The following is a 27,380-nucleotide window of genomic DNA, read 5'->3' as shown; positions in this document are numbered from 1 at the left end:
TGTGTATGTGTGTATATGTGTGTGTGTGTGCATGTGTATATATGAGTGTGTGTGTTTTGTATATTCATGTGGTGTGTGTGTGTATATATGAGTGTGAGAGTGTGTGTGTGTTAGTGTGAGAGTGTATGTGTTGTGTGTATATGTGTGTGTATATGTGTGTGTGTGTGTATATGTGAGTGTGTATGCGTGTATGTGTGAGAGTGTGTATGTGTGTGTATATGTGTGAGTGTATGTGTGTACTGGTGTGTGGTGTGTCTGTGCTGTGTACACTGGTGTGTGTATCTGCTGTGTATACTGGTGTGTCGTGTGTGTGTGTGTATATGTGGGTGTGGTGTGTGTATGTGTTGTGTATACTGGTGTGTCGTGTGTGTATGTGCTGTGTATACTGGTGTGTCGTGTGTGTATGTGCTGTGTATACTGGTGTATGTGGTATGTGGTTTGTGCGTGTATGTGAGCGTGTGTGTGTGTGATGTGTATATTTGTGTAGTGTGTATGTGTGTTGTGCACGTGTGTATATATGTGAGTGTGTGTGCTTTTGTGTTTTGTACATTCGTGTGGTGTGTATGTGTGTATATGTGTGAGTGTGTGTGTGTGCGTGTGTATATATATGTGAGTGTGTGTGCTGTTTTGTACATTCATGTGGTGTGTGTGTATATGAGTGTGAGAGTGTGTGTGTGTTAGTGTATGTGTTGTGTGTATATGTGTGTGTATATGTGTGAGTGTGTGTGTGTTGTGCCTGTGTGTATATATGTGTGTGTGTTGTTTTGTACATTCGTGTGGTGTGTATGTGTGTATATGTGTGAGTGTGTGTGTGTGCGTGTGTATATATATGTGAGAGTGTGTGTGCTGTTTTGTACATTCATGTGGTGTGTGTGTGTATATATGAGTGTGAGAGTGTGTGTGTGTTAGTGTGAGAGTGTATGTGTTGTGTATGTGTGTGTGTATATGTGTGTGTGTATATGAGTGTGTGTGTATGTGTGCATGTGAGGGTGTGTATGTGTGTGTATATGTGTGAGTGTATGTGTGTATATATGTGTGAGTGTGAGTGTGTTGTGCCTGTGTGTATATATGTGTGTGTGCTGTTTTGTACATTCTTGTGGTGTGTATGTGTATGTGGGTGTGAGTGTGTGTGTATGCGTGTGCGTGGTCACTGGCAAAGTCCAGACAGTGAGGACAGCGGGTTAGTGGCAAGCTGCAGCAGCACAGGGGGTCGCAGCCAGGCGTCCTCACGATGCAGCCGTCGTCCCTGAGGGCTGGGCCCCAGGCCGGGCGCCAGGCAAGAAGCACAGGGTTAGTCAGGCTCTGGGTGGGCGATTTCACTGTGGTCCCTCAAGAGCCCCAGTGCAGGCCTCTGCTCTCCCCTGGACCCTTTCACATGAATACGGGGCTGCGTCCCCAGAGGCTCCGAGGCTCAGTGTCTCCTCTGTCCCATGGCCACTCACGCACCCAAGCGAGCGGGAGCCCTAATCAGGACCCAACACTGTCAGAGGTGCTTAGAAAGCTCTTAAGTCGTTCTCGACATCTGAACCAGAGGCTTGCTAATTAGCACAAGGCAGATCTGAAATCATCCTGTGGGAGAATGCCTGGTGTTCAAGGCCTCCTGGTGGCACTGGAGGAGCCACTGGCCCCAGCGAGACCCTGCCAGGCCCGCCTCCGTTTCTGGGGGCCCCAGGGCCTGGGGTGACCTCGGGTGCATCCGCCCTGTGCGGTGAGGTTGGGCTCCCCGTCAGCTTTCCTGCTGTCCCTGGGGCCGCTGACCGGCCACCGAAGCATGACCCCCGGAATGTGACTCAAGTCCTGCACTCACTGTCGCAAATCCCCCGAAATCGACTGGGGCCCCACTTTCCTTTGATGTCTGGGGTCAGCGGTTGTTACAGAAAGAACGTGCTAAATTGTTTCCAGTGTTTAGACTGCAACGGATATCAGGCTCCCGCTTACCACCTTCTTGAGTTTTCATCCTGGGATACTTACACCACCAGGAGCAAGGGGTAGTGGGCGGTGTCGGTGAAGGTCGCGGGCTTGAGGATCTGAACGGGCAAGTCTAGGCAGAAACAGAACACAGGGCAGCACGTTAGGGGCCAGGAAGGGAGGGGCGGGATGGGTGCTGGGTGGGTGTGCCCGCCCTGGGGTATGCTCCCGGGGGCCTGGGAGACGGGCACCCTGGAGGGTTAAGGCCGGTCCTAGACAGACAGGGGGACTCCGGCTCACTTTGGACTTGGGGAAAGCACCCAACCTCTTTGAGGCTTAGTTTCTCCCCGAAGTTTAACTGCAATCTTGCAAACAGGAAAGTGTTGAAAAGCAGAAAGGCCTGGACCACTGTGAGCGCTTGCTGACAGCAAAATTCCAGGCGGGGGGGCGGGGGGGGGAATGAACCCCCAGGGCAGCGTGCACCTCTCTGCCGGGCAGCACTGCCCCAACAAGTAGTTAAGTGTGGACAGGCGGAGACTGAGGGCGGGGTGGGGTGAGGCAGGGGGCAGCGGCCCTGAGGCAGAGGCTAGAGCTGTGGGGAGCCTCCCTGCAAAGCCAGGGGCTGTGCGGGCCTCCCCGTTTGCAGGCGGGAACTGGGCAGGTCTGGCTGCCCGCGGAGCCAGCGGGAGGGAGCTGGTGCAGCCGTGGGTCCTGCAGCCAAGGTCCTTTGGATCTGGTCCTTGGCAACCAGGATCCAGTCTGGGAGGGGGGGGGCCGTTTCCCTCACTGCTTTCTCTGTTCTTCCCCAAACAAACCGTCCTGCCCAAGTTAGAAATTGTTTATTGATGTTAACTACAGCCCAGACGAGCAATTAAATTGGAATTAGTGGCTTTTTCAGTACAATTACTGTACATACACCCCAGGCTGGGGGTTGGCTTAGCAGCCTGCTCTGACCAGGGTCTCATTACTGATTCTGGCTGAATGTTAATGGCTTGCGAATTAGATCAATGGCCCAGAGGCCCTGGACTTTATCACTGAAATATCCATAAAACATGGTCTGGGCTGCTTTCTGCCACTGATAAGCCCATGGGCAGGCTTTGGCCACAAGCGGCTGAATACATTCAGAGAGTGTTCCTGGAGTTGGAATGCTTCTCTAAGGAAAGCCTTAGCCTCCAGTAGCATTAAATGAAAAACAAAGCATGACAAAATAAAAACAGGTCCGTAGAGCGACATCGTTCAGATGTCCTGGGACCCCAAGGGGCGATGAGCAAACGCCGGCCCTGCACACAGCTGTTCCTGCTCTCCTCGCATCTACGTCCCCGTTTACCCGCAAGTAAAACCTCACCCTGGAAGGAAACCTCATGTGCAAGGGGGGCCGGGAGTTGGCTATTTGTTTCTAAAGACCCTTTTCTGCATTTTTGGACGAGGGATGGCAGGCACCCCTTAGTGCTCTGGGGTTTGGGAAACATTGTGTGCAGAGTGCATGGAGGAGGGCCCTGGGCTACAGCTGAGAAAGGATCCTGCGAAGGAATATGATCTGGCCTCCAAGGCTGTGGTAGGAAGTGACAGATGGGAGAAAACCTGCTGATGGGGGACGGGGGCGGGCAGCAAGCTGAGGTCTGCCCGTAGAGGTTGACTGGCCTTCCAGGGCGTGATCCGTGCAGTCACGCAGGCCTGTGCAAGAGCCCTGGCTGTACTGGAAGCTCTGCTGTCATAACGAGCCCCATGTTTTCATTTTGCTCGGGCCCTGCACGTTACGGGGCCTGCCTGAGGTCTGCAGATACAGACGAGGGTAGAGGGGGTGGGGCCAGACCTGTGGAGGTTGTTGCTCACTCATCCACCCTCCTATCCTTCCATCCATCCTCCCCTGCATCCCTCCATCCCTCCATCCTCCCCTGCATCCCTCCATCCTCCCCTGCATCCCTCCATCCATCCAACCATCCTTCCCTGCATCCCTCCCTCCATCCATCCATCCAACCATCCTTCCCTGCATCCCTCCCTCCATCCTTCCCTGCATCCCTGCATCCATCCCTCCATCCATCCTTCCCAGCATCCCTCCATCCCTCCATCCATCCTTCCCAGCATCCCTCCATCCCTCCATCCTCCCCTGCATCCCTCCATCCATCCAACCATCCTTCCCTGCATCCCTCCCTCCATCCCTGCATCCATCCCTCCATCCATCCTTCCCAGCATCCCTCCATCCATCCTTCCCAGCATCCCTCCATCCTCCCCTGCATCCCTCCATCCATCCAACCATCCTTCCCTGCATCCCTCCATCCATCCTTCCCTGCATCCCTCCATCCACTATCAATCTGAAGTCATCTTGTTTTCTTGCCTCTGGTTCTTCCTTATTTATAAAAGGAAAGCACGAAGATAAATATCCAGTTAATTTGAGGGCTCTCATGAACTTGGATCTGTCCTGAGTGACTGGACTCCAGGTTCTGCATGGCAGTTTGGACCAGTCACTGATGCCATCCCCATGGGCAGCCCAGACATTCCTCTGACCCATTTCCTGGCAGTACGAAGTCTCAGCGATGGGGCTGTCTGTACAAGACACCCCGTATGGTCAGAGTCGCTCTCTGTACAGAAAGCAGCTCGGCAGGGAAGAGGCGGGGACTTGAGACAAACAGGTCAGGAGCCACGTCTCCAGTGCACACGCCCCAGGGCAGCAGAGGTTCTGCTTCCTGCCTGTGGGTAGCCGGCTTCAGGCCTGTCTGACTCGGGGTTGCCCGTTTCTGTCCCAGTGAAACAGCTCACGGGCTCCTGTGCGGGGTTCCCCGGGTCTCCCCGCTCTTCCTTATCGTGTTAGGGCCGCGACTCCTGCAGGTCTCCTGAGCCCACTTTCGGCCTGGACTTGTGTCCTTCCTGCCCCTCGTTTCTGTTCTGTGGCTCCCCCAAGCCCTGAGGACAGGCATCTGTGGGCGGCCCAGTTCCTCTGTCTCCCTCTTCCTGACTGACAGCTCCTCTCCGGCTCAGGACTGGACGGGCTTGAACCCAGCCACCTGGGGCTGTGCCCCCTGGACACGCAGAACTGCCCTCGGTTCCAGAGCCGAGTGCATCCTGTGGGACCTGCGTGCGTCTCAGGGACGTTGAGAGAAACCCAGACCCGGAGAGGCGGTGGGGATGGCCCTGGCCTGCGGGCAGCGATGTCCCCGCTGGGCATGACTGCAGGCTCCACTCATGCTTCTCCTAAGTCTATCTCTTCTCCCGCCTCAGGCCCTTCCTTCTTGTTTCCTCCATCAGCCCCTCATCAGAGTGAGTGCACACGGGCCATTGTAAGAGAAAGCCTCTGCACCCGTGGGCCCGGGGGAGAGGGGTTGAAACACATCCTATTTTCTGACTTTTCTGACTGTCGCAGGTGAATCTCTCTCCCTACCTGTATCTCTAGCGATGTTTAGAAAGGTTCCGATATAGTGTGATTCCGTGTGGCCCAACGATAGGACCAGGATGAAGGTGCTGGAGAGTGAGGGCCCCCGTGTCGGCTGCCACCTGGGACAACCCCGCGGCTGGAATTCCACCAGCCTCCCGACCCACCCACGACCGACCACGCTGACGCTTCTCCCTCCTTCTCCCCTCTTCTCCGCCAACCGAAAGCGACTCCAGGAACCCCTTCAAGTCCCACCTTGCTGGGAACCTTCACAGGACCCCAGTCCATTCTCACGCTCTCCCGAGCTCCTGGGCCATTCCTTTCTGCTCTGAAGGACGCAGCTTTACGGGATGCTCTGTCTGGGTGGGTTTGATTTTGTTCCACAAGCTGAGCCTTGGTTCCTGCCCTTAGGGGCTCACGGTCTGTCAGGTGGCTGGGTCCAATCTAACAAGGGGTGCTGAGTGATACTCCAGGGCCCACCAGCCCTAGTGACAAGCCGCTGTCCCACTGAAGGGAAAGGGCAGACAAGGAGCTTCCAGACATGGGCTGGGGCGGCAGACACAGGCTCGGGCTACCACCCGCTGCCCGCCCCAGGCCTGCAGTTCAGGCATCACTAGTCAATCTCCGCACTCTCTTCCATTGATCCCTGGCGACCTTCTAAGTTAGCTCAGGAGATGAAGTCTATTCACCAACCTCAGAGACGATGGGCAGTGGTACCTGGATGGATGACTCAAAGACGACTTCAAGGTTTGAAATCTAAGTTATCTGAAACCAGTCAACACAACCGGAGGGTGTCATCCTCAAAAGGAGGCGAGCGTGGAGGGGGACACAGTGCTGGGGGAAGGACGGTGAGATGAGTTTGGGGCATTGTGCATCTGAGGTTCCCAAGGGCAGACGCCCGGTGGCGGCAAAGCTCCGGGCTGGGCTGACGGGGGACTGTCTGCAGAGGTGAGGAGGCCAGGAGAACCCTGCTTCCCTCCAGGAGATGCAAGCCCCATTCCAGCCACTGCTCTGGGGTCCTCGGGGCCTAGGGGTGCCTGCTGCAGAGCAAGTGCTCGTAAAAGCTTACTGAATGACTGAATGGACAGTTCAGGAGGAAGAAGGGCACAGGCCAAGACAGAGCGCTGGATGGTCTCGGGCTGCACCGACCACCAATCCCTCATGCTGTGTTTCTCCAGCTTCCAGGACGCCCCTCAGCCCACGAGCAACATTTAGAGGTAAGAGGATGAAGCAGTAAGAACATCAATGGCACAGAGAGGGAGTTTCCAGGGGGAGACGTTTCCTGGATGGTGTCATGACCTGTTCCGCCCCAACAAGGAGGGAGTTTCCGTCTGGGGTCTTGTCTAAACTGTCAGCCTCTGGAGGACAGAAGTCACGTGCTCCTGTCTTTTCGTGTGTCCAGGTGAGCATCCTGGCTGTGGGCGCAGTCAGCTCAGCGTGAACTTCCCCCGGCCCCGGTCCCCCTCGCTGGTGAGGATGCAGTTCCAGCCCGTGCTCCCCGCAACCCCCCACCCGGCAATCATGGTCAGGCTGTTTCAGAGCACATGCTGGTTTTCCCGTTCAAAGGAGAAAACGTAGCACTTACTATAATCGTCAATCTCGATTTTCCTGTATTCGACTTTAGGCATCTGCCGGTCGTTTATGGCTTTCTGTACGTGTTCATTTGTTTCTAGGTCCAAAATTTCTGAAAGAGAGAAAAAAATGACACACTCAGATTCAGTAACCGCTTCTTGACGCCGTGAGTCTTCACGCGCCTCCTGTCACTAGCTCCTACGTCAGAGGAGAGGACCACTGGTTCCACGGCTGGGACCAGAGCTGCACACATGAGATCGTGTGTTCAGGTCCCAGCGCGAGGGGAGAGTCTAGCTCAGGGCAGGGGGTCCAGGCAGACGGCAGGTTCTTCCACTGTGTCCAGCGCCCCTGCCCCCTGGTGATTCTCACTCTCCACGGCGTTTCTCCCTCTCCCTCACACACGTTGCTTTAGGTGTGCTTGGTCTCAAGACTGCTGGTTTTGGGAGACCGACATCATGCCTGTCAGAATAAGCGGTTTTACAAATGTAAATGTAGTGGCCTCGATAACACTATAGAAAGGGGAGTAGAAGCTGGAGTGTGACCGTTATTACGTTTTCCAGGAAAAGCGGTTGGACTCGGGTTTCTTGCCTTAGTCACAGGGGGTCTGGCTTTGGGGACTTTGGTCTGGACGGTCACTCGAGCTGGCAGTAAAGCCACATGAGCCGCAGTGCAGGGGGACTGGCCCATCTCCCTTGGAGCCTGAAAGGCGGCTCCACCCTGACCCGCACCGTAGACACACCAGCTCCGTGACCCTTAGGTTGTAACAGCTCAAAAGGTCCTGGCTGTGACCCTCTACCCCCATCAGCCCTCTTCACTGATCCCCTGCGGAAGTGGCCCTTCTGTTACGTGTCAGACTTCGTCCATCTGACACGTAACAGAACCCACCCCACTTCTTTTCTCCCCTCTCACCTCAGTCCTACCTGGGGACAACTTGTGGTTCATTTGAAAGGAAGTTTTATCTTTAAGGGGCTCGACCTTTGGGTCGACAAGTCACTTTGAAACATATGTGAACATTTTAAAGAATAAGCTAATCTCACAAGCATCCTCCGCGATAACTGCCTTTGAGGACGGTGGGCCCTGCACGGGCGTCCGCTCCACACAGGCTGGGCAGGTGAGTCACTGCTCATGACCAGGACCTCCAGCAATGAGTGTCTTATCTGTGGAGCCATGAGGATGGCCTCTGAGCAGGACCAGCAAACTTCTACGGGGGCAGAGGCAACTGAAAGTTCCCAGGGCTGGTGACAAGCAAATAAACAAAACAGAAGATGTTTTTCAAGTTTGCTGAGCATGTATTTGGATATTCAGCTTTGGTGAAAAGGTGAAGGGAGAAATGGTGAAACTAACGCTCAAACAGGTAGAGTTAAAAAGAAATCTGAAGTGGGACCCCCGCCACATAGCACATAAGAAATGCTGTCCTTTGTGGAAAGCCAGAAGGAACCCTTGACCTTGTGGTCACACATGCAAGTTCGGGAGGGGATGCCCGACCCTGGCATGGTGTGCATGCCCCACTGCCTGCCCACACTCCTAACAGAACAGAGAGAGCACTAGTTTCCCTGAGTCCAAATGCCCTCGGCCCTTTAACACAGCATTCCAGGCATACACAATCTGTTGAGGGGAGTTGGTTTAAGAGATAACTATCTATTCTCCATGTTCTATCCACACTTATAGGGGAGGAAGATTAGAAGGGAGCTCCACAAGATAATGAAAAAGAATAGCATTCTTCAAGTTCTTTGCTGCCTCAGGGCCTTTGCACTTGCTGTCCTATGTTGCTGGCTCTTCCGCCTCCATCAAGTCAAACATCACCTCCTCAAAGAGAAGCCCTGACCCTTCACCTCAGGTACCCCTCTCCAGGTGCACTTAACACCAACTCTAAGAGATTTGGTCATCTGCCTGGCTGACCCTATCCCACCCAAGGCATCAGTGTTCAGTCCCATCCCAGGGACAAAACACACTAGTTTCCAGGAACATGAGTACATAGAGCTGTTTGTGGAAATCTGATTCATACCCCGGAAATGATGCATCTTCACAGTAGCCGAGTTTGGGTTTTGACCCAAGTCTGTCTTTCTTTTCCTGCATGGAAAGGACTGAGAGGTCCTCCTCGGTGTTTCAGAAAGCCCGAAGGCTCTCAGAGGTTCCTGGTGCTCAGACCTCTTAGCGGTAAGAGCTGAAGCGATTGAGGCCTGACAATTAACCACTGCTTCCCGCACAAAGCAAAAAAAAACCAAAACCGAAGCACATTTTTATTCAATTGATTGAAAAGCTGACAGTGCTTGAAGGACTAATGGTACACCCAAGTTACTATTTAGTTAATTCTGGGAATTGAGGGAATTCATTGAGGCAACCCAAATCCAAGCTTAGCGTAGGAGCTGGAGCACAGACCTTACAGGGTCTTCTGGAAGCCTCAGCCCTCTGGACCGCGACCTGGACCTCTCTGCCTGCCTACGAGATAAGTCCCAGTGGAGACAGGTAAGGGACTCGGGGTGTGCGAATGTGGGTCAGACCAAAGAAACGGACACTCGTGAGTCACCAGGAGCCCAGGAAGAATGTCTTCAGGGTCAAGAGCAAGGCTGAGTCCTGTGCTGTCAGAGAAGCAGCACCGAGCTTCTGCTTCTGGGGGATGGACAAGGCCCCAGCAGGGGCCGACCTGGAGGATCAAACTTCACAACGAAGGAGACCTGGTGCAGCCTCTCAAGGTCTGTTATAACCTTCTCTCCGCGTGTCTGCATCGGGATTTGATATTTCTGACACCAGATGAGCCTGAAGGAGAAGTTTCGTGCTCAGGCTTGACGTGCTGCTTTGCAGCCTACAAGCCAGGCTTGCGTGGAGTTAACGAGAACACAGACTTGCCACCGAAGCACTGCGTTCCCGGTCCCTGGATCCGGGAGCTGTGGCTTCTTGCGGGAGCCCACGGCGTTCTAACCTCACACAGTTGTTCTAACCGCACACGGCCTCCGCAGATGGCGTGTGAATAGCTAGTCCCTCTGTACTGAAATGCCACCCTTCACAGAAAGGCACCAAAGCAACAGACTATTAAATTTAGTTAAATATTAAATTTCTCATTTAATGATTGCCCACACAACTGGTTTTATCAGCAGAGAGCTGGCTGTCCCACAGGGGAGCTGAGTTAAGCCATTTTATTTGTTCCCATAATTGCATTCAGAGAGGGCAGAAGCACGGCAGAAGAAATAAGAAAAGACCGGCCTGTTCCCGAAGGGTTCTTCTTTTGACACCGGGGCCGTGGGGACCTGCAGTCTGAAGCATGCAAACGGCCACTCCTCAGTCAGATGTGAGCCCCTCTCATATTTGGTGGAATCAGCTAGTATCAGATCGGGGCACGCGGAGCCTGCAGGAGCCAGGGCAGCTCACGAGGGCTGCCCCCCGGCTGTGCCCCAGCGGCAGACGCCGAGCGGCAGTGACTGGGGCCGTTCTGAGACTCTGCTGGCTCTGGTCCTTGGAGGAACTGCCACTTGGCCGGATTTGGGGACATGAATGAGCAGAATCAAATGGAAGCCAATAAGCAGCCGAGCTAGAGGAGAGCAGAGCCGCCCCCTCTGTCGCGTTTCTGAGGGGGGCGGGAGCGCGGGGACCGCACGCACATCACTCGGGTCTGGCCGCCCGCCTGGATTTTCTGGGCCCTTCCTGGCGTGTTTCGGACGGCTTCCTCTCGTGCGCCTGACCCGGCGGCATCAGGGCCCCGTCCTCCCCGCTCGGTGACTGCAGCATTGCAGACGCGGCCTGCCCACCCGGGGCTGCCCGGCTCAGACTGGACCCCGGCCTGAGGCCGGCACGGACGCCCTCCAGACCCCCATCTCGCCTGGAGACCAACGTCCCAACGGCCAGCTGTTAAGCCACACAGTTTGGGTGGTGATTGTTCTTTTGGCCGTGTCTCTCTTTCTCTCCGGCCAGATTCTAAGCAACCTGGAAGCAGGGCGATGTGAGTGCCTTTGTGGTGTGGGCACGGTGCCGGCAGGTGGGCGGGCTTGGTGAGGGGGCCGTGCGTGGCTCCCACCCCATCAGCTACATCCCAACTCAGGAAGGGGCACCGAGCCGTGGCCCGCCGGCCCTCCAGCGTCCCGGGGACGCTGAGGCAGGTGCCCTGCGGGGCAGAGGGTGCCACGTGTTTCGCTCACTCCGCACTCTGTTAGCCGAACACCAGCTCGCCCCCAAACCTGCCGTGTTCTGGCCTAGAGCGAGCCGTCTGTAAACCCGACTGTCACCTGTCCCTCCAGAAGGGCTGCCAGTGTGTGTGTGTGCGTGGCGGGGGGGAGCTGTGGACCCGGAGGACTCTCCAGACACAGCGGAGGCCTTGACCGAGACGGGCACACGCTGGCTGGCACCTCCTGGCATCCCCCCATCCTACCTGCTTGCCACGTGCCTGACAGCACAGGTGACGTCCCCTGGGTGGGCCCTCGGAGGAAGACGGCAGGGGCGTCTCCCAGGCAGTGAGAAAGGGGACAGACACCAAACAGCCCGTGTCTGGGACAATCTCAAACAAGAATGGCTGTGATTCCAGCCGGCCGTGCGAGTTGGTTTTGCTTCTGTGCAAAAACCCGACCGAAGGGAGTGGGAGGGAGAGGCCCTGTCTAGGAGTTCTGGTGAAGGAGGTGCGCCGGGCGGCCCAGTAACTTGGGGTCCATGAGCAGCTGTCACGACGCCGCGGGCACCGCCGGGACACAGACCACGCCGAATCCGCCTGCGGCGCTCTGTCCCGCGGGCTGCGCCGGGCAGGGAGGTGCGTGGTGCTCGCAGGCCTCTGCACCTGAACTGTGTCCGCACACCGAGCTCACACCCCCCTCACACTCACACTGAAGCCGGCAACTGCCAACGTGGCGACTGTGCCGGTTTTCCTGCACCAGCACCTGAGGAGCGTACTCTGGCCCCGACCATAATTACGTTCTCAAGGAAACAGCTTCTAAATAATTCAGTCACATCTGTGACACCCGCCGGCTCTGTCTGCAGATAAGATTTTCTAAAGGGAAAGAAGTCCAATATTCCCCGGGTGGCTCTGGGGTCGGGAGCAGAGGAAGAGGAAAGACAAAGACTTCTGAAACAGTAATTTTGAATTTCAGAGCAGGGCTGGAACCCAGGGAATGATCACCGCCTTCCGACCCTGACCGGACCTTCGGGGGCCCGCCTGCCGCCTGCCGAGCTGTGTTCCCACGGCTTCTGTTTGCCTGTCACTGTCACACCACGTGGGCCATACACAGCTGGACGTCCAGGCTTTCCACGGTTTGCCCGAAGGCCACCTCCCCAAGAGCCCGATCGCCTACGGGCCACTGGGCTACGGGCAGGTGGCCCCATGTCCTGCCTCTGACCCGCAGGCCGGTGGGACCCGCCCTCCCGACTTGTGAGGCAGCTCTGTACTCTGCTTGCCGGGCCCAAACACCATCAGGGACTCAGCGCTGCGCCAGGTTCAACCGGGGCTGCCTCTGGAGCGGTGATCAGGGACGCTGCGCTTGTGAGCACGTCACTCAGGTGACAGCAAAGCAAAGGCCTTGGGCTCCTGGGGCCCGGGTCTGGGACCTTGTGCTTAGGATCACATGAACCAAGGTCCGGCCTGGCCGTGGCCGTGTGATCTCAAGTAACTTGCCGTGCGGCTCGCGCCCAGTACCGTCCGGGAAGCCTCAGGCAGGCTGGTCCTTGGTATTAAGTGGTTACTTGGTTATGTTTAAAGTGGTGGATGTGGTGCTGATGGGGATTAAGCATTCGGGGTGCAGTTCAAGGGCTCGGTCCTGCCGACCCCAGAATCCTCCCCGAGGCGGCACACCGCGGCTGAACGGGGTTCATCCCAGAGCAAAGGATCCTTGGCCCGGCTCAGGGCAGGCGCAGGACGGAGCCGCTAGGCCTGAGCAGCCCTGCTGCTCGGCGCTCCGAGGGGAGGGACGGGCTGTGCCCCAGCCGCTGGGCTCGCCACGACCCCAGCGCTTTCCAGCTGGCAACGCTTCAGGCGCCCTCCTCTCCCTGGGTTGTCTTCATGAATAACGGGGGTAGTAAGAGCTCCTGCCTCACGGGCTGCGGGGGGGTGAACGAGTGAAAGCACGCAGGGTGTCTGCAGCAGCGCTGGCCCCAAACCAGCTCTGTAACCTGCCTGAGGTCGCTGTCGCTGTCACCGCCACTCCTGAGGCCTCCAGCCTTTCTCCAGGTCCTGTGTCCAGAAGACATTCACGACGCAGCCTCGGGCAGCACAGGCACACGGCGTGGCTTCTGGGAGCCCGAACCTCACAGGACAGCTCCTGCAGGCAGGGGCAGCCGCGGGGACGGAGTGCCCACCGCTTGCCTCTGTGACGCTCCTGGAGCGTTTCCACGGCCTTTTCAGCCCCGAAGAGCACAGCCCATGTGAAACGCACCTGAGGCCCGAAGGCTGCTCAGTGAGCCGTGTGGTCCTGCACGTGACGCACGTGGATCCGAGCCCAGCAGAGGAGCCCCAAGGCTCGGACGGGCCCAGGGTCTGGGGGCACCGGCTCCGCCCCTCACCCGAGAGGGGCCCATCCAGTTCGACAGACAAACCAAAACCTGAGGGCACTTTGTTCTGTGCTGGCACAGCTGGAGATGAGTTGGCCAGTGAGGCTCCAGAGCCGACATCAGACACATCAGAAGTTAAACACACAGAAAAATCCCCGGCTGACTCCCCACCGCCAAGGCCTGGAGGCTAGACTCTGGGTTTGACACGCTATTGGGACCTGCAACCTTCAATTCTTATTTTCCAGGCGGCCCCAGGCCTCTCCTGTGGTGTCCGCTTCCGGCACAGAGCACAAGAAACGGCGGGGGCCGAGGCATGGGGTCCTGCCCAAGTCATCATCTGCAAGTCACACAGTCTCCCTGTCCCCACCCGTGTGACTGGCACCTGATGGGCATGCCGTTCATGGGCAGACAGAGGGAACTGAAGAAATTAAACATTTGAAAAATCTTTTAAAAAACCTGAGCTCACGCGTGGATTAATTTTGCGACGCTTTGCTGTTTTCCTTTCCTCCCTCCCTTCCTTCCTCTTTCTCTCTTTTAAAAAATTTCTTCTCACTTTCTCCTCTTATTGAGAGTATTTGCTCTTGAACAGTGAGAATTCCAGAAGAAATAGTCTTAGCTGTCTGTGTTCTTGTAGCTTGAACCTGGGTTTTCTCTTCTGGGGAGCAGAGCCTAGGCTGCCTGTGAGGTCTTCCTCACGGGGTCAGGAGCGGGAGGGGGGAAGAGGACATGGGTAAACGCGCTCTGTCACGCACCATCCGGCTGTAACCATGGTGATGTAGCCCTTGGACGTGGGGTGGCAGGTGAGATCCAGGCCTTGGGTCTGGCATCTACTACGCACACAGGGGCGGTGATCACGGGCTATTCCCAGACGGGGGCAGCTGGGGGGAATGCTCAGCTGAGCTCCGATGGCCAGGCAGGACCAACGTGCACAGTCCTTGCGGAAGAACACGACCAACAGGGAGTAAGCACAGGGCGCATCCCGAGGGCGGTGTGACGTGGAGCAGACGCTGCACCTCTCGGGGTCTCCGAGCCCCAGTCTTTAAAAGGAAAAGGCTGGACTCGCCGTCAACACTGTCTTCACTCTGAAGTCTCTGACCCCCACACAGAACAGGTTTCCTTTCTTTTCTGCCGCGAGCCACGGCGTGTGCAGCACCTCACAGCTCCTGGTACCGCCAACAAATAAACCATCCCTTGTCACGTGTCCTGCCCACCATTCCGACAAAAGACCACTTGTTACCTGAGAATTAATTGTTTTGGGTCATTTGAATGATAAGCAAAAGTTCTTCTGCTGATTAAAAATATAAAACCTCTCTTTTGCCATGCCTGTTTAGGATTGAAATGCATTTCTTAAGAAATAAGATGTTAGTTTAAGCCGAGTTCTTAAATTGGGGTCCGCAGACATAGTATCAGAAGTCTTACTTTCTCCCCTTTATATAGGGTCTGCTTATTATTCAAGTCTGGGAAACACTCGATTACCAGACACTTGCTAGGGCATCAAAGGTGTCTGAATGCACCTGGCAGGTGTGCTTGGGGGGAAGTCAGGAGCCTACCTGGTAGGGTCGGGGCAGCAGGCGGTGGTCTGCAGCTGAAGACAGATACGGGATGAAGGAGCAGTGGCGCACAAGTCTGGGGACACACTCCCAGAAGAGGACAGGTCAGAGCCAAACGCGGACGGAGGGCCAGGTTTGGGTGAAACTGGGGAGGGGGCGGGGGAGACCCTGCTGGGGAGGAAGGCAGCGGTGTGGTCTCCTGCAAGCTGCCAACCCTTCGTCCCTGTGTTTCTGCGTTTGGGGCTGGTGCCATGAAGGGCAACAGGAAACCTATTCTCTGGCATCACCTGCCAACTTTCCACTGAGACGTCTCCAGAAACCAGTTTTGCTTCCCGCAGCAGTGTGGGGAAAATGAGAACAATTTAAAAAATCACAAAAATAACCTAAATCTCAAATCCCTACCAAATTTGAAAGACCCTGACCAATTTTCTCTGAAGCCTTAGATCAAAGCTGGTCTCTTCTTTCAGGTCTTCTGGGACCTTGTCTCTGGGTTTGATAAAGACCCAGAACTCAAACCACTGCTCAAACCAGGCACTAATGAATATGTAAGTCTTTATGGTTTCTCCTAGATGTTTGTGTTTATTATTACATTTTCTGTCCTTCAGCTTTATGTCTTTTATGCCCTAAGTGATGCTAAGCTCTTCCGGTGTAGGGTCAGGTCTTAACACCTCTACAACCAGCCCTTCTCCCCGCCGTCTGGTCCCCCTGTCCTTACTGGTTCCATGCTGGGCCCTGGTGCTCGCAGCCACAGTCAGAGAACCTTCCTTGGTGGGGTCACCCCCCTTCTATGAGTCTCCCCGGCATTGAGCACACTCGTCTGGAAAGGGCCTTCATGGTCAGACCAAAGTAATCTACACAAGAGTGGCCCATACTTACCCACTAGGTCACTCCTTTCAGGGACAGGCCTCCTAGATTCACTCTCCTTTTTCCTTTCTGTGATACTGACTGCTAACTCTGATCAAAGTTTCTCCCCGTTCCCAGGCACACAGCTTCTCTTTTTCTAGGTGGGCCCACGTGCGGGAGCTCTGGCTGGAAAGGACGCACACCACCGCTAGGCCTCAACACAAACATCACAAAACCTTCCCATTTGTTCTCTTCCTGTCCCCAGGGCCAGAAGCAGAGCCTTGAAGATGCTGGGGCCACACTCTAGAAGGAGCCTGCAGCCCTGGGTTTCTACCAGGAGAGCAACCTGTATTTTGTGTGCACGAAATAGAAACCCTCGTTCTGCTGAGTGTCAGGTGGAATTGCATCCCCACAAAAGATGCTGAAGTCCTCACCCTCAGGACTGGTGAGGGTGACCTCATTTGGAAACAGGGTCTTTGCAGAGAAATCAAGCTAAAATTGAAGTCATTAGGGCGGGCCCTGATCCAGTATGACTGGTGTCCTTTTATACAAAGGGCAGATTTGGACACAGACATGCAAACAGGGAGAAGATGAAGAGCCTGGGTGAGGTTTCCATAAGCCAAGGGATGTCAAAGGTCGACAGCAACCAGCAGAAGCTGGGAGAGAGGCCTGGGACAGTGTCTCCCTCACAGCCTCAGAAGGTACCAACCCTGCCGACACCTTGATCTTGGACTTGCAGCCTCCAGAAAGGCGACACAATAAATTTCTGTTGTTCAAGCCCCCAGTGTGTGCTACTGTGTGATGGTGGCCCTAGGAAACTCATACACGAAGCTGCTGAGATTTTGATGGTGGTTGTTACAGCAGCTGTGATCACTCAGTAGCAAAATCCTGATTTTATTTGAGGTGCGGGGAGGCCAGATAAAAGACATTTCCCAGCATCCTTTGCAGCCTGGTGGGACATGCGGCCAAGCTGTGACCGTTAGATGGAAGCAGAGTGTCAGCAGCACCTGCGGGGAGACAGCCTGAGGGGCTCAGTTACAGGAATCACCCTGTGCTTCACCCACCCTCCTGTCTTCCAGCCCGGGATGCAGACACGATGCCACTGTGCATCACAAAGCAACACGTCTTCCAACCAGTTTCAGCAACTGCTATCTTGAGTTTTCTGTTACACGTAGCCAAACGTAATCCCAACTGATGTAAGAGATTTTTATATTTTAAAAGAAGCCTTTGTGCAGGTGTGACGTCCACACCCACAGGAATGAATACACAACAGGAGTATTTCAGGCACCTGCTGGGCAGGGAAAAGTAGGTGCTCCAGGGGGTCTTTCTGGAGCCCCTCAAACTGCCATCTCAGAACATACATCAGACACTGAACAGAAACACCCTTATTCTCTTGGGTGGTGGGTACCACACCAGCAGCCACATTGAGATCATGCCTTTTCCAACTTAATTTTGTGGCTGAAGTCAAAAGTCTGAACGATTTTGAGCTATACCGAGAACTATAAATGCAGAAACAGGCAAAGTGAGAGTGAAGTATCTCCTGAGTTTGCATTAGGCTGCAGGAAAACCAGAGCTCAAATGTAACCATATGCACAGGCCTGTACAACAAAGGTGACAAAAAAGAATTCCACACATCAGCACAGGACATAAATGCTGTCCACAGTGTCCCATTAACCAGCACGTGGCTGAGATGAAGCACAATGGTGTCACCTCCAGGTTCTCTGATAAATTTCAGAGAAGAACGGGACACCGACCGCAGAGCCAACCTCACCCCATGTGCAAAATGCTTTTTATTTCTTATTCCCTGGGTCCTCTCTCTTTGCCTCTGGGAATCAGCCACAAGAGTGACAGTTCAACTGCAACAGTAAAATGCTTAAAATGCTTAAAAATACCTACTTATGTCTGGAGCGCCACAATAGAACATGGACGACAACCTACAACCTCCAGTCTGTCCGTATTGATTGGGTTGATGGGTTAACGCAGCTAACCAACCAAACATGAAAATAACTGGTCGTTTGGCTTCCCACGTAGAATTAGTAAAATACCTCAGAACTCTCTTTTAGAGGCACTGCGCCCCGCATACGTTATTTTATAAATAGAACAAATAAAATGTTAGGTCAATGCTATTCCGTATATCTAAGATACAAATCTGCTTCATTTTCACTCACACCCGAGCCTTAGGAAAGTGATGGTGACCTTACCCAGCACCGTGGGAATGGCAAGGGGGTGGAAGGGAGGGAGGAGGGGCGTTGGGACCTTTTCACGTTCCTGACCCTCAGGATCCCTAATGGTATAATCACATCCAGGCCTGAATGTGACTAAAGCAAAATCCATTCTGAAAAGGTAGGTATTAACCCCTTGACTTGGATAGAATAATAATAGGACCCTCCAAAGAAGTAAAAGTATTTAACTGAATGGTTTTCTTAAGCAGAGTTACATCTACTTTTTAAATTATGGATTCGCAGGAAGCTTCAAAAATAGTGCATTGAGTTCTGTGCTCCCTACCCTTAGCTTCCCCAGTAGTGACCTCTCATGTCACTGTGGTGCAGTCACTGTGGTGCAGTCACTGTACTGTAGTCACTGTACCGTAGTCACTGCCGTGCAGTCACTGTAGTGCAATCACTGGACTATGGCCAGACCCCCGGATCGCACAGCCTCCTAGAATGGTCCCCCACTGTAGACCACACTGGAGAAGCGGCTGGGGCCAGGCACATCTCTTCACCCGGAAAACTCACCCCTCCTCTGGGGAGGAGAAGCAGCTCACTCTCAGCTGGGCTCCCTCTGATGCTGTGCAAGTGTTTTCAGTGGGCTTTGTATCCATTCTGACATCCATTTTTTGGCTTTTTTTTTCTTCGCATTTAAATGATTTAATTATTTACTTGTGATTATATTATTAATTATCTTTAATTCTGAATTTCTGATAATTATTTGATAGTTCTGCAGAATATTACCATTTTGGATTTTTTTCTAAACACTGTCTCTAAATAAATCTATTTTATCGACGTTTGAACACTTTAACCATTTTTTAACCAGTGATTAATATGCTGCTGGAGATCTCCTTTTCAGAACTTTCCCCCTAACCAGCTCTCCTTGGGACCTGAAACCCTGCCATCGAGACAGGAGCCAGAGTGGCTTCCCGAGGGAATTACAGAAACTGCCACGAGGTTTGACACTGTGTATGAAGGTAGAATGCTGAGCAGGGTCCTGCAGGGAAGGCGGTACTGGGGCGGTGGCACCGTGGGAAGGAGAGGTGGGACTGTAAAGTCTCAGGATTCCCCGCGGATTCGGGCAGAGTAAGGCCGAGAAAGGTCAAGTTCTCTCCACTTCTCAGCTTTCCCGAGGGTCTGCCTGGGACTGCACACATCATTGCAATTTTTCATATAAATATACATGTGCACATGTCACCCCCAACATGTGTGGGGTCCTCGAGACTCTCTGGAAAGTTCCGTCCCTGCAGTGGCAAGGACGTGAGGTCCCCCGTGTGCCACGAAGATGCCCCCAGAGCTACGGAGACAGGTGGGCTCAAGGCGCCCATGGAGCCTCGGCCCTGTGGGGAGATTCTCAGGAGAGGGAGGACTTGGGCCGGCCGGGCTCCAGGTCCCGGTGCTGGACGCGCACGTCCGTGCGGCTGGGGCTTTGCCCCGAGTGTCGCAGGCAAGGCCGGCACGCCCTGCGGTGGCCCCCAGGCCTCGGCACTGGTGGAGCTGCGGGGCCTTCTGGCTGGGAGGCCCGGACCTTCACTTCCATCACATCGAATCAGTACTGGCGACCGCGGGGTTCATTCTGAACTGCTAGCACATGACCCATCTCGGCCTCCTAACAGAAACCCTGCCCAGATTATCTCATAAAGCTTTTCTGCTTCTCTCCTCCATAGTCGCAGGAAGAGTTAAGGAAAGACCAAAAAGCACTTACTTTTCTTATCTGTCGTGTTGTGCACGGTCACCGTTGGGACCCCAGGACCTGCATTGGGCAGAGAAACAAAAAGGGAGTCGTGAGTTTCGTGGAGAACAGAAGAGAACCAAGCCTTCGTTACAACGAGCTCACCGGGGGCTCTGGGGCGCCTGGTCCGCGGAAGAGTCACCAGCCACGGACGGCAGAGGCCGGGCCCTGGGTGTTAAAGGCACGTCTTCCTAACTTTGTGTCCACAGCAATTACAATGAACCCAATGAAAAGTGTGTGTGTTTTAGATTATTATAACGACATAAAACATCTATACTCTTATAACCTCATTCTGACTGTCCAGACACAATTCTACGTTGTCTTCATGGAGTTCTGGTCAATCACTGCAGACTCAGTCCTAAGTCACCCTTCAAAGCTGCCCTGCTGGCCCCTCCTGGAGGAAGCCATCACCTCCACTGATCTCCTGTAATGCTTGGTAAAAACTTACTAGTGTAACGGCATAATCTTGCAAATGTTCATCTGCGTTTCAGTTCTCCCTGATGACGCAGCTCGCAGCTTCCAGCTCCAAGGCTGTCCTAAAGCTGCAGCCCTGGGGTGAGAAGGGGGCCTGGCCAGCTGTGGGTCGAGTCTGTAGGTTGACTTCGTTATTCTCTTTAGCAAAAGGAGGGTCCAGAAAGAGAAGAAGGCTTTGTAAATTATTTTTCAGCTATTTTGAAGGTGTATTAAGAGGCAGGCGTGGGTTTTTCTAACTTCATCTCTGCCCCTTCTCTGCACTCCTTCTGTTTGGCCGGGGCGCGCCTTCCCGCAGGATGTGAAGGACACCAAGCTTGTTCCCACCGGGCCTACTGTTCTCTCTGCCCGAAGTCTCTGTCCCCAGACACTGGTGCAGCTTGTCTTTGTCTTCATTAAGTCTCTGCCCACACACCTCCTCCCACCACTGACTGGAAGAGGCCCCTCCATGACCGTCGGCCCAGCTTCCACCTCCCCCTGCTGCCTGTTCTTCACAGGGCACCACCCGTACCTAACGGCAGGACCCTCTAGTATGCATTTTCAGTATTTGTTCATTGGCCCTTTCAACTGCCCTAGAATGCAAGTTCTAGAACTTATATGAACAAATTCTGGAAGTCTGTCTTTACTGCCATTACTTCCAGCATCTAGAAGAGCGTCTGGAACACAGTTGGGGCTCGATTACATATTCGTGGAGCGAATGCTGAATGAATGACCACAGGACACACAGGACGGAGCAGGGGAGGCCGCCCCTTCGGCCCTGGTGCACTTGGGAGAAAGAAGAGACACAGGAAGTGAAGGCTGCCAGAGGGCAGGTGTGCAGAGCAAGATGGATGTTTCCTGGGAGCTGCGGCCCTGGGGCTGCTTTTCCTCTGCCTCAGGCTGGGGTCTCTGGGACGCTATGAACTCCCAGGGATGGCTGCATTTAAGCTGGGGATACGTACTATTTGGGCAGCTTCGCGGGGATCATCATCAGAACTTCCTGCCCACTTCCAAGGGGCCACGTGACAAGTGGCTGAGTTGAGAGCCAGGGGACCTGCCATGGATCTCACCACAGTGAGGCTCAGAGCCCCCCCCCCCCCCCGCAGAGGCTGCAGAGTGGACATCTTAGTCCAGCATCCCGAGAGAATGTGGCAGAAAAGCAGTGCAGTCCGAGGTACCACGGAAAGGCAAGACGGGCTGGTCCAGCCCTGGAGCAGCCCCCGGCCCGGCTGAGCTGAGAGACAGACTGTGGTCACAGCAGCCGTGGACCCGAAGCCTGTCCCCTACCTGGGACTGGGCCCACACACTATCCAGTGCACGTCCGAAGTCCAGGAGGTCCGAGGCCTCGTCTCCCCGACCACGTGACCCTCCCCCATTCACCCATCGATAGGATTGCCCAAACAGAATGCAGCTTAGCCAGTTATATTTGAATTTCAGATAGACAATATATATTTTTCAGTATAAATATGCCCCATGCAGTATTGGGACTTACTACTAAAAATCCATTTGTTGTTTACCTGAAATTTAGTGTTACTGGGTGTCCTGTCTTTTTATTTGCTAAATCAGGCACCCTTGACCCAGGGACGGAGAGGGGCCAGCAGTGATGTGAGACTCTGCATTTAACCTAAAGGGACAGCACTCACTGAAGGGGATCTAAGCATTGGCTGTGGGTTTAAATTATAGAGTCAAACTAAGTTTTCTGGCTTGAAAATCCATTTCCCCATGGGGCACTCATGTGGAAGAACAGATCAGTTACTGAGAAATAAAGAACCTGCATCTCTTTTCTCTGCACATTTCAGGGTGAGTAAATTTGCAAACAGAGCACATCCTCCATTCTTATTAATAATGTAAACAATTATTATTTGTTTAGTGCCTACTATGTAAAAGGCACTCTGCTAGGTGTGTATATGAATAATTTCTAATTCTCTCACCAGCTCTACAAAGCAGGTGCTTCTAAACGTATTTTACAGATGAGAAAACACAGGTTTCAAGAGCTTTATGTTTTTTTGTCTCAGCCATACAATAACGAAGTTGCTGAGCCTGGATTAGTCCCTTCTTATTTTTAAATCCATAAACTTGATAAATGTTTCTAAAAAAATTCAAAAACTACAAAAAGGAATAAAGTGACAAGTAAAAGACCCTTCTCACCCCACTTTCCAGAAGTAACCTAAATGTTTCTAAAATGTCCTAAAATGTTTCTCTGCATATAAGTGGTCAAATTTACACATAAGCAATTATTTTAAACATACAAATAAAAAATATAAAAAACCTTTCATGTAAATATGCAGCTTTATCAGATCTTAAGGTTATACCATATTGCCTTACTTTTTAAAAGTAAAACAGAATACACAGATTTTTGAGGTCACCTGCGTGCCCTGCCCTAATCTCAGTCTGCTCCCTTTCCAGAGGTAACTGTTATCTTGGAGTTAGTATTTATTATTTCTCTACATATTTAAAAGATACTTTTGCCACATGGTATGTGTTCACAATAACATATATGCCACACACAGTATAATACAGCGTACCTCAGTGTAACATCTTTTGTATTGTCTTAATATCCAGTCTGACAATAGCAAGAGAATGAAGCCAAATGCCCAGAGGATGAGTGAACACAGCCACTGTGGAGAACAACTGAGCAACGGCTGTGAAACCTGAAGATCCCTGACACCACCAGACGGTCCCACCCCTGGGCCACGTCTCAGAGGGAGCCCTGCACACGGACACGAGGAGGCAAGTGTGCAGTAGATCGTTCTCAACAGCAGCTAGGTCTGAGCCACAAGGGCGGAGCTAGCCATGGGCAGGGGAGGGGATGACTTAAATGCAGTCTGTTCACCCAGTGGAAGATCGCAGAGCACGTGAAATGAGTAGAAAGACACCTATGAACGTGGGCAAGTATGAAAAATACCACGTTGCATGAAAACAACAAGTTGCAGAATGGTAAACACTGTAATATACAATGATGTAAATAATTTTCACAAGCTGTAAACCTTCGTTTTTAGCAGATGTGTAGTATTCCATTACATGGATATACCGTATTTCTTTGGTCCACTCCCTACTGATGGATATTTAGGCTGCTTCCTTTTGTTTTTTCATTGCCATAAACACTGTTGCAGAAATCCCTCTAACATACATCTTCACACACAGGGAAGACTGTGTTGGTTAAGCTAGTTACTGGCATTGCTATTGCTGTGTTAAAAAGGTTTTATAGCTGGTTTTCACTAAATAAGCTTGTGGTTTCAAACACAAAACCCCCAAGTCTCAGCGCTTTAAAACAATGAAAGTTTACTCCTTGCTAATGTTACATCCTGGTAAACGGTCAGCTGCGGCCGTGCTGGTCCTCCTCCAGGATCTGGGCTGAAACGGTAGCCTTCATCTGGAACGTACTGCGCTCATGGCCAAAGGAAATGAGGAGGGAGCTGCAGAAACGCAGCGGCTCCTGAAACACCCTGGGCCATAGTTCATGTCCGCTCTGGTGCCTTTGCCAATGGAGCCGGAAAACCTCTCGGGGTGGGGGGGGGGGCGCAGGTCACGCACAAGGGGAGGGTGGTTCCAGGGGGCAGACAGGGGACAAGGGCATTAGCGCCCCAGGCAGAGACCCTGGACTCCAGTGAACACTGTCTCCTCGCCCTCCAACTAAGGGTGGATGGGGCTCTATGGTATAACTTAAAAAAATGTGTTGTATTTTCTACTGCTCTAATGGGCAAGTATTGTATCTTGGTATTGCTTTAATTTACCTTTTTCGACTTTGGAGTGGAGTTGGACAAATTTCCATGTTTGACATCTGCATTTCGTGTGTGTATGATTGCAAACTTCCCTTTCCCATGCACCGCCCACTTAAATCGCATTGTTGCTTGTTCTTATCTTATTTAGGAATGAGATCTTTACCGTGCTGCTGCAGACTTTTCTCCTGTGTTCTTTCTAATTTGTGCCTCAAAAAGTGTCATAAGTACCAGTGGTAGCAACTGTCATGCTGAATTGCACTTTCAAAAAACATAATCGCTCCTGCGTGCACGCACGCATGCACACACACACACACACAGAGGAATCCTTGGGCTGGGGATCTGAGTCATCCCAGAGCCTGTTCTGAATCTGGGTATCAGTGCCCTGAACAAAGTGTTTGCTGAATGGATTAACAGCTCATGAAAGATGACTTCCCAAGCATACACTTGGCCATCATGTGTCAAGGCAGCGAAGTTAAATTCAGCTAAAGAAGGATCCCCAAAGACCATTCCCATGTCCTGTGTTTTACAGTTCAGGTCATTGTTTCCCTGCTGATACTTAGCACCCACCCCACGTTTCTCTAACCACCAAGGGTAGCTGTCTCCACTTACAGGATCTGAAATTGTGTGTGGGTATTGTTTGAGAGCCACATCACAACTGTGCCATATTCCCTGTTATTTTAATACAGAATATTCTTTAGAATAGCCAAACAGAGACAACACAAATAAAAACTAGACTTAAAGAGGACACAAAACAAAAGTTAAAAAGCAGCCCCCATGTATAATTTAAATCGATTGATTATAACCTAATCCCATCCAGTTATCCAGACCCTCCTCTGGGAGCTGGGCTCCCTGGGTCCACAGCCATCATGGTCCAGAAGCTGGGTCCTCCCCCTCAAACTGCCGTCACACGAGCTCCTCTGGCCCAGGTGGCCTTGACCCACTGTTCTGTGTGAAATTTTTTTTTTTTTTTAAAATATATTTATTTATTTATTTATTTTGGCTGTGTTGGGTCTTCGTTTCTGTGCGAGGGCTTTCTCCAGTTGCGGCGAGCGGGGGCCACTCTTCATCGCGGTGCGCGGGCCTCTCACTGTCGCGGCCTCTCCCATTGCAGAGCACAGGCTCCAGATGCGCAGGCTCAGTAGTTGTGGCTCACGGGCCTAGCCGCTCCGCGGCATATGGGATCTTCCCGGACCGGGACACGAACCCGTGTCCCCTGCATTGGCAGGTGGACTCCCAACCACTGCGCCACCAGGGAAGCCCTCTGTGTGAATTTTAAGATCACCCATCATTGTGAGATTTCTGTGATGTTTGGGCTCCTGAAAATTGGCAGATAATTTAGGAAAACACCAAAATCTAAACAACGTTTCTTATAAGAAATGAAGAAAAAGCAGGAGATTCCCAATTCAGAGTAAAATATTTGGGCTTTGTGATACTTTGACCAGACCTGGGTTAGTGTCACCCAGGATTTCTGTAAGAAGAAAAGAAACATGCTAAACACAGGAACAGCACACACACGATTTCAGGGAGCTTGCAACATTTAAAGGGGAGCCCTCCAAACTCATTTTAAACAATTAAGGATACTTTTAACTAATGAGACTTTGGAAGGGTTTCACCACCGAAGTTTTAAGTTGGTATTCTTTACTTTTCTTCCTCTTCCTCCAAACAATCTCAATGTGCATCTAGCCAACAACTGACTGATTAAACGCGTCGTTCTGAAAGGTAGGAAGCTTTTGTCCTTTTGTCACTGCTGCCTGTAAGTCACTCCCTCCCCATCATCTGGGCACAGACCATCACGGCCCAAATCCGGGAAATCATGCTTTTTGTTTGCTAGATGGTCAGAACCTGACAGCACTCTGCTTAACGGCTATTCTTCTGACAACTCCTATTCATAGTTTCTTCTTACTTTGCATGTAATTCAATTCAACAAATATGCACTGAGATTCTGCCATGTGCAGGGCACAGTGCCAGGTCCAGGGGACCCAGGCAGAAGCAGACAAAGTGTCTGCCATCAGCGAGCTCAGAGTCTAGTATAGGAAGACAGCCACGCACAAAAGCAGGCTTTGACGACTGTCACCAGACGAAGGTGGACCGTCGTGAGATCTGCACGCTGACTCCGGGACTAAGGATGCGGTCTGGAGCCCTGCTCTGGTTCCAGCCCTGCCACCAGCTGCTTTGTGGTTCCGGCCAAGCGACTTTTCTTCTCTGGGTCCCAAATGTGGAGTATGGGGTGGCTAAGGTCTATTCTTAGTAAGAGGAACAGAGGTTGCAGCAGAAACGACGACACCACCGCTCTGGGCTCCTATTATGTGCCAGACGCGATGCTGGATGCTGGGGCGTCGATGCCTCACTTCACCAGCTCCCGGAGACGGGGTAGCCTACTCACAGAGATTAGGATGCTGTGACCGGAGCCTCCCCCTGAGACGCAACATGGACCTCAGGCAGGAGAGACGCTCTACCCCTGTGCCCAGCAGGAGGCGCTGTTCTCAGCCCGAAGTGGAAGGCGAGGCGGCACGGGATGAAAGTGAGGATGGAGAAGCAGGATCGCTTTTCTCTTCCTTCTCAGCAGCCCTCCCAGTGTCCGCATGTTTTCGGCTAGTCTTAGGATACAGGATATGCTTTCAAATAAGAGCACATAACTCTATGGCACTGTAGATGCCTCTGTCAATTAGGTCATGGATTAAACACCTGATTCTCTGTGTGTTCGCCTACGGACACACTCTTACGCACACGCCCCTAGATTCGCGTGAGCACGCACATATGGACACATACATGTAGACAGAAAAATATTTATTATGATTCTCTTTGCCCCCTCCTAATATCTCTTAAGTCCTTGGTAGGTAAGTGTGTCTAAGCTGGTGTATACCCTTGTTCAAACTGAAATGCAGAACTGCATGAAAACAGTTCTATTTGCTCAGCCTTTGCTTACAAAGACATAACTGCAATAAAAGCAACATTTGGCCTTTTAAAAACTGGTTAGCGACAGAGACTATTCTGGCTCAAGTTAAAAATCTGACTTCTGAGTTTATATTGTTCCCGAGAGGGAAAATAACCATACTGAAGCAAGCAAATTTACAACCAACACATAAGGTACTTTTGGTCAATAAAGACCCTGCTGCCAGATGGGGGAGAAATTCAAATAACAAAAAGAAAAGCTTTGAATGACACAACAGACTTGCAAACAGAAAATATTTAGTTTTGTGTCTCTGGTTTCCAGTCCCATTCATTTCAGAACATTAACTTACACCCGCCTGAGTGGATGGAGAGATACGACACTTCCAGATGAGAATGAAGGAATGAAAAAGGACACAAACCGGAAAAGAAAAAAGTCATGAGAACAAAAGTAAGTTCACCGAGACAGTGCTCGTCCTCACTGCCCTGATCTGTATCCTCAGAGGACGTTTATGTGACAGATAATCCTCACCAGAAGCTACACTCATGGTGTATAAACAACGGAGACGCGGGCGCTCTGGCCGTCACCCCCCGAGCATCTCTCGAGTGCTGATGAACAGTTTCGAAGCCCAGCGGCCAGCAGGGCGAGCGTGAGGAACGCTCTGGCCAGGGCAGACG

The 27,380-nt window shown here is 52.5% G+C and overlaps 1 protein-coding gene across 1 annotated transcript in view; it reads right to left on the bottom strand.

Moving 5' to 3' along the window:
- The window catches only part of DPP6 (dipeptidyl peptidase like 6), a 780,578-nt gene that overhangs the window by 19,059 nt on the left and 734,139 nt on the right, over positions 1 to 27,380 (bottom strand). Inside the window, exons 17-19 of the mRNA XM_068550205.1 lie at positions 19,615 to 19,662; positions 6,861 to 6,959; positions 1,972 to 2,041 (exon numbers count right to left, since the gene is read on the bottom strand). Coding sequence (XP_068406306.1) covers positions 1,972 to 2,041; positions 6,861 to 6,959; positions 19,615 to 19,662 — 217 coding nt within the window. The remainder of the gene's footprint in view (positions 1 to 1,971; positions 2,042 to 6,860; positions 6,960 to 19,614; positions 19,663 to 27,380) is intronic.

The sequence above is a fragment of the Eschrichtius robustus genome, chromosome 8 (assembly GCF_028021215.1).
Source record: "Eschrichtius robustus isolate mEscRob2 chromosome 8, mEscRob2.pri, whole genome shotgun sequence".
Classification (NCBI taxonomy): Eukaryota; Metazoa; Chordata; class Mammalia; order Artiodactyla; family Eschrichtiidae; genus Eschrichtius; species Eschrichtius robustus.
Note: the sequence above shows the minus strand (reverse complement) of the source record. Positions and strands in the feature narration are given on the sequence as shown.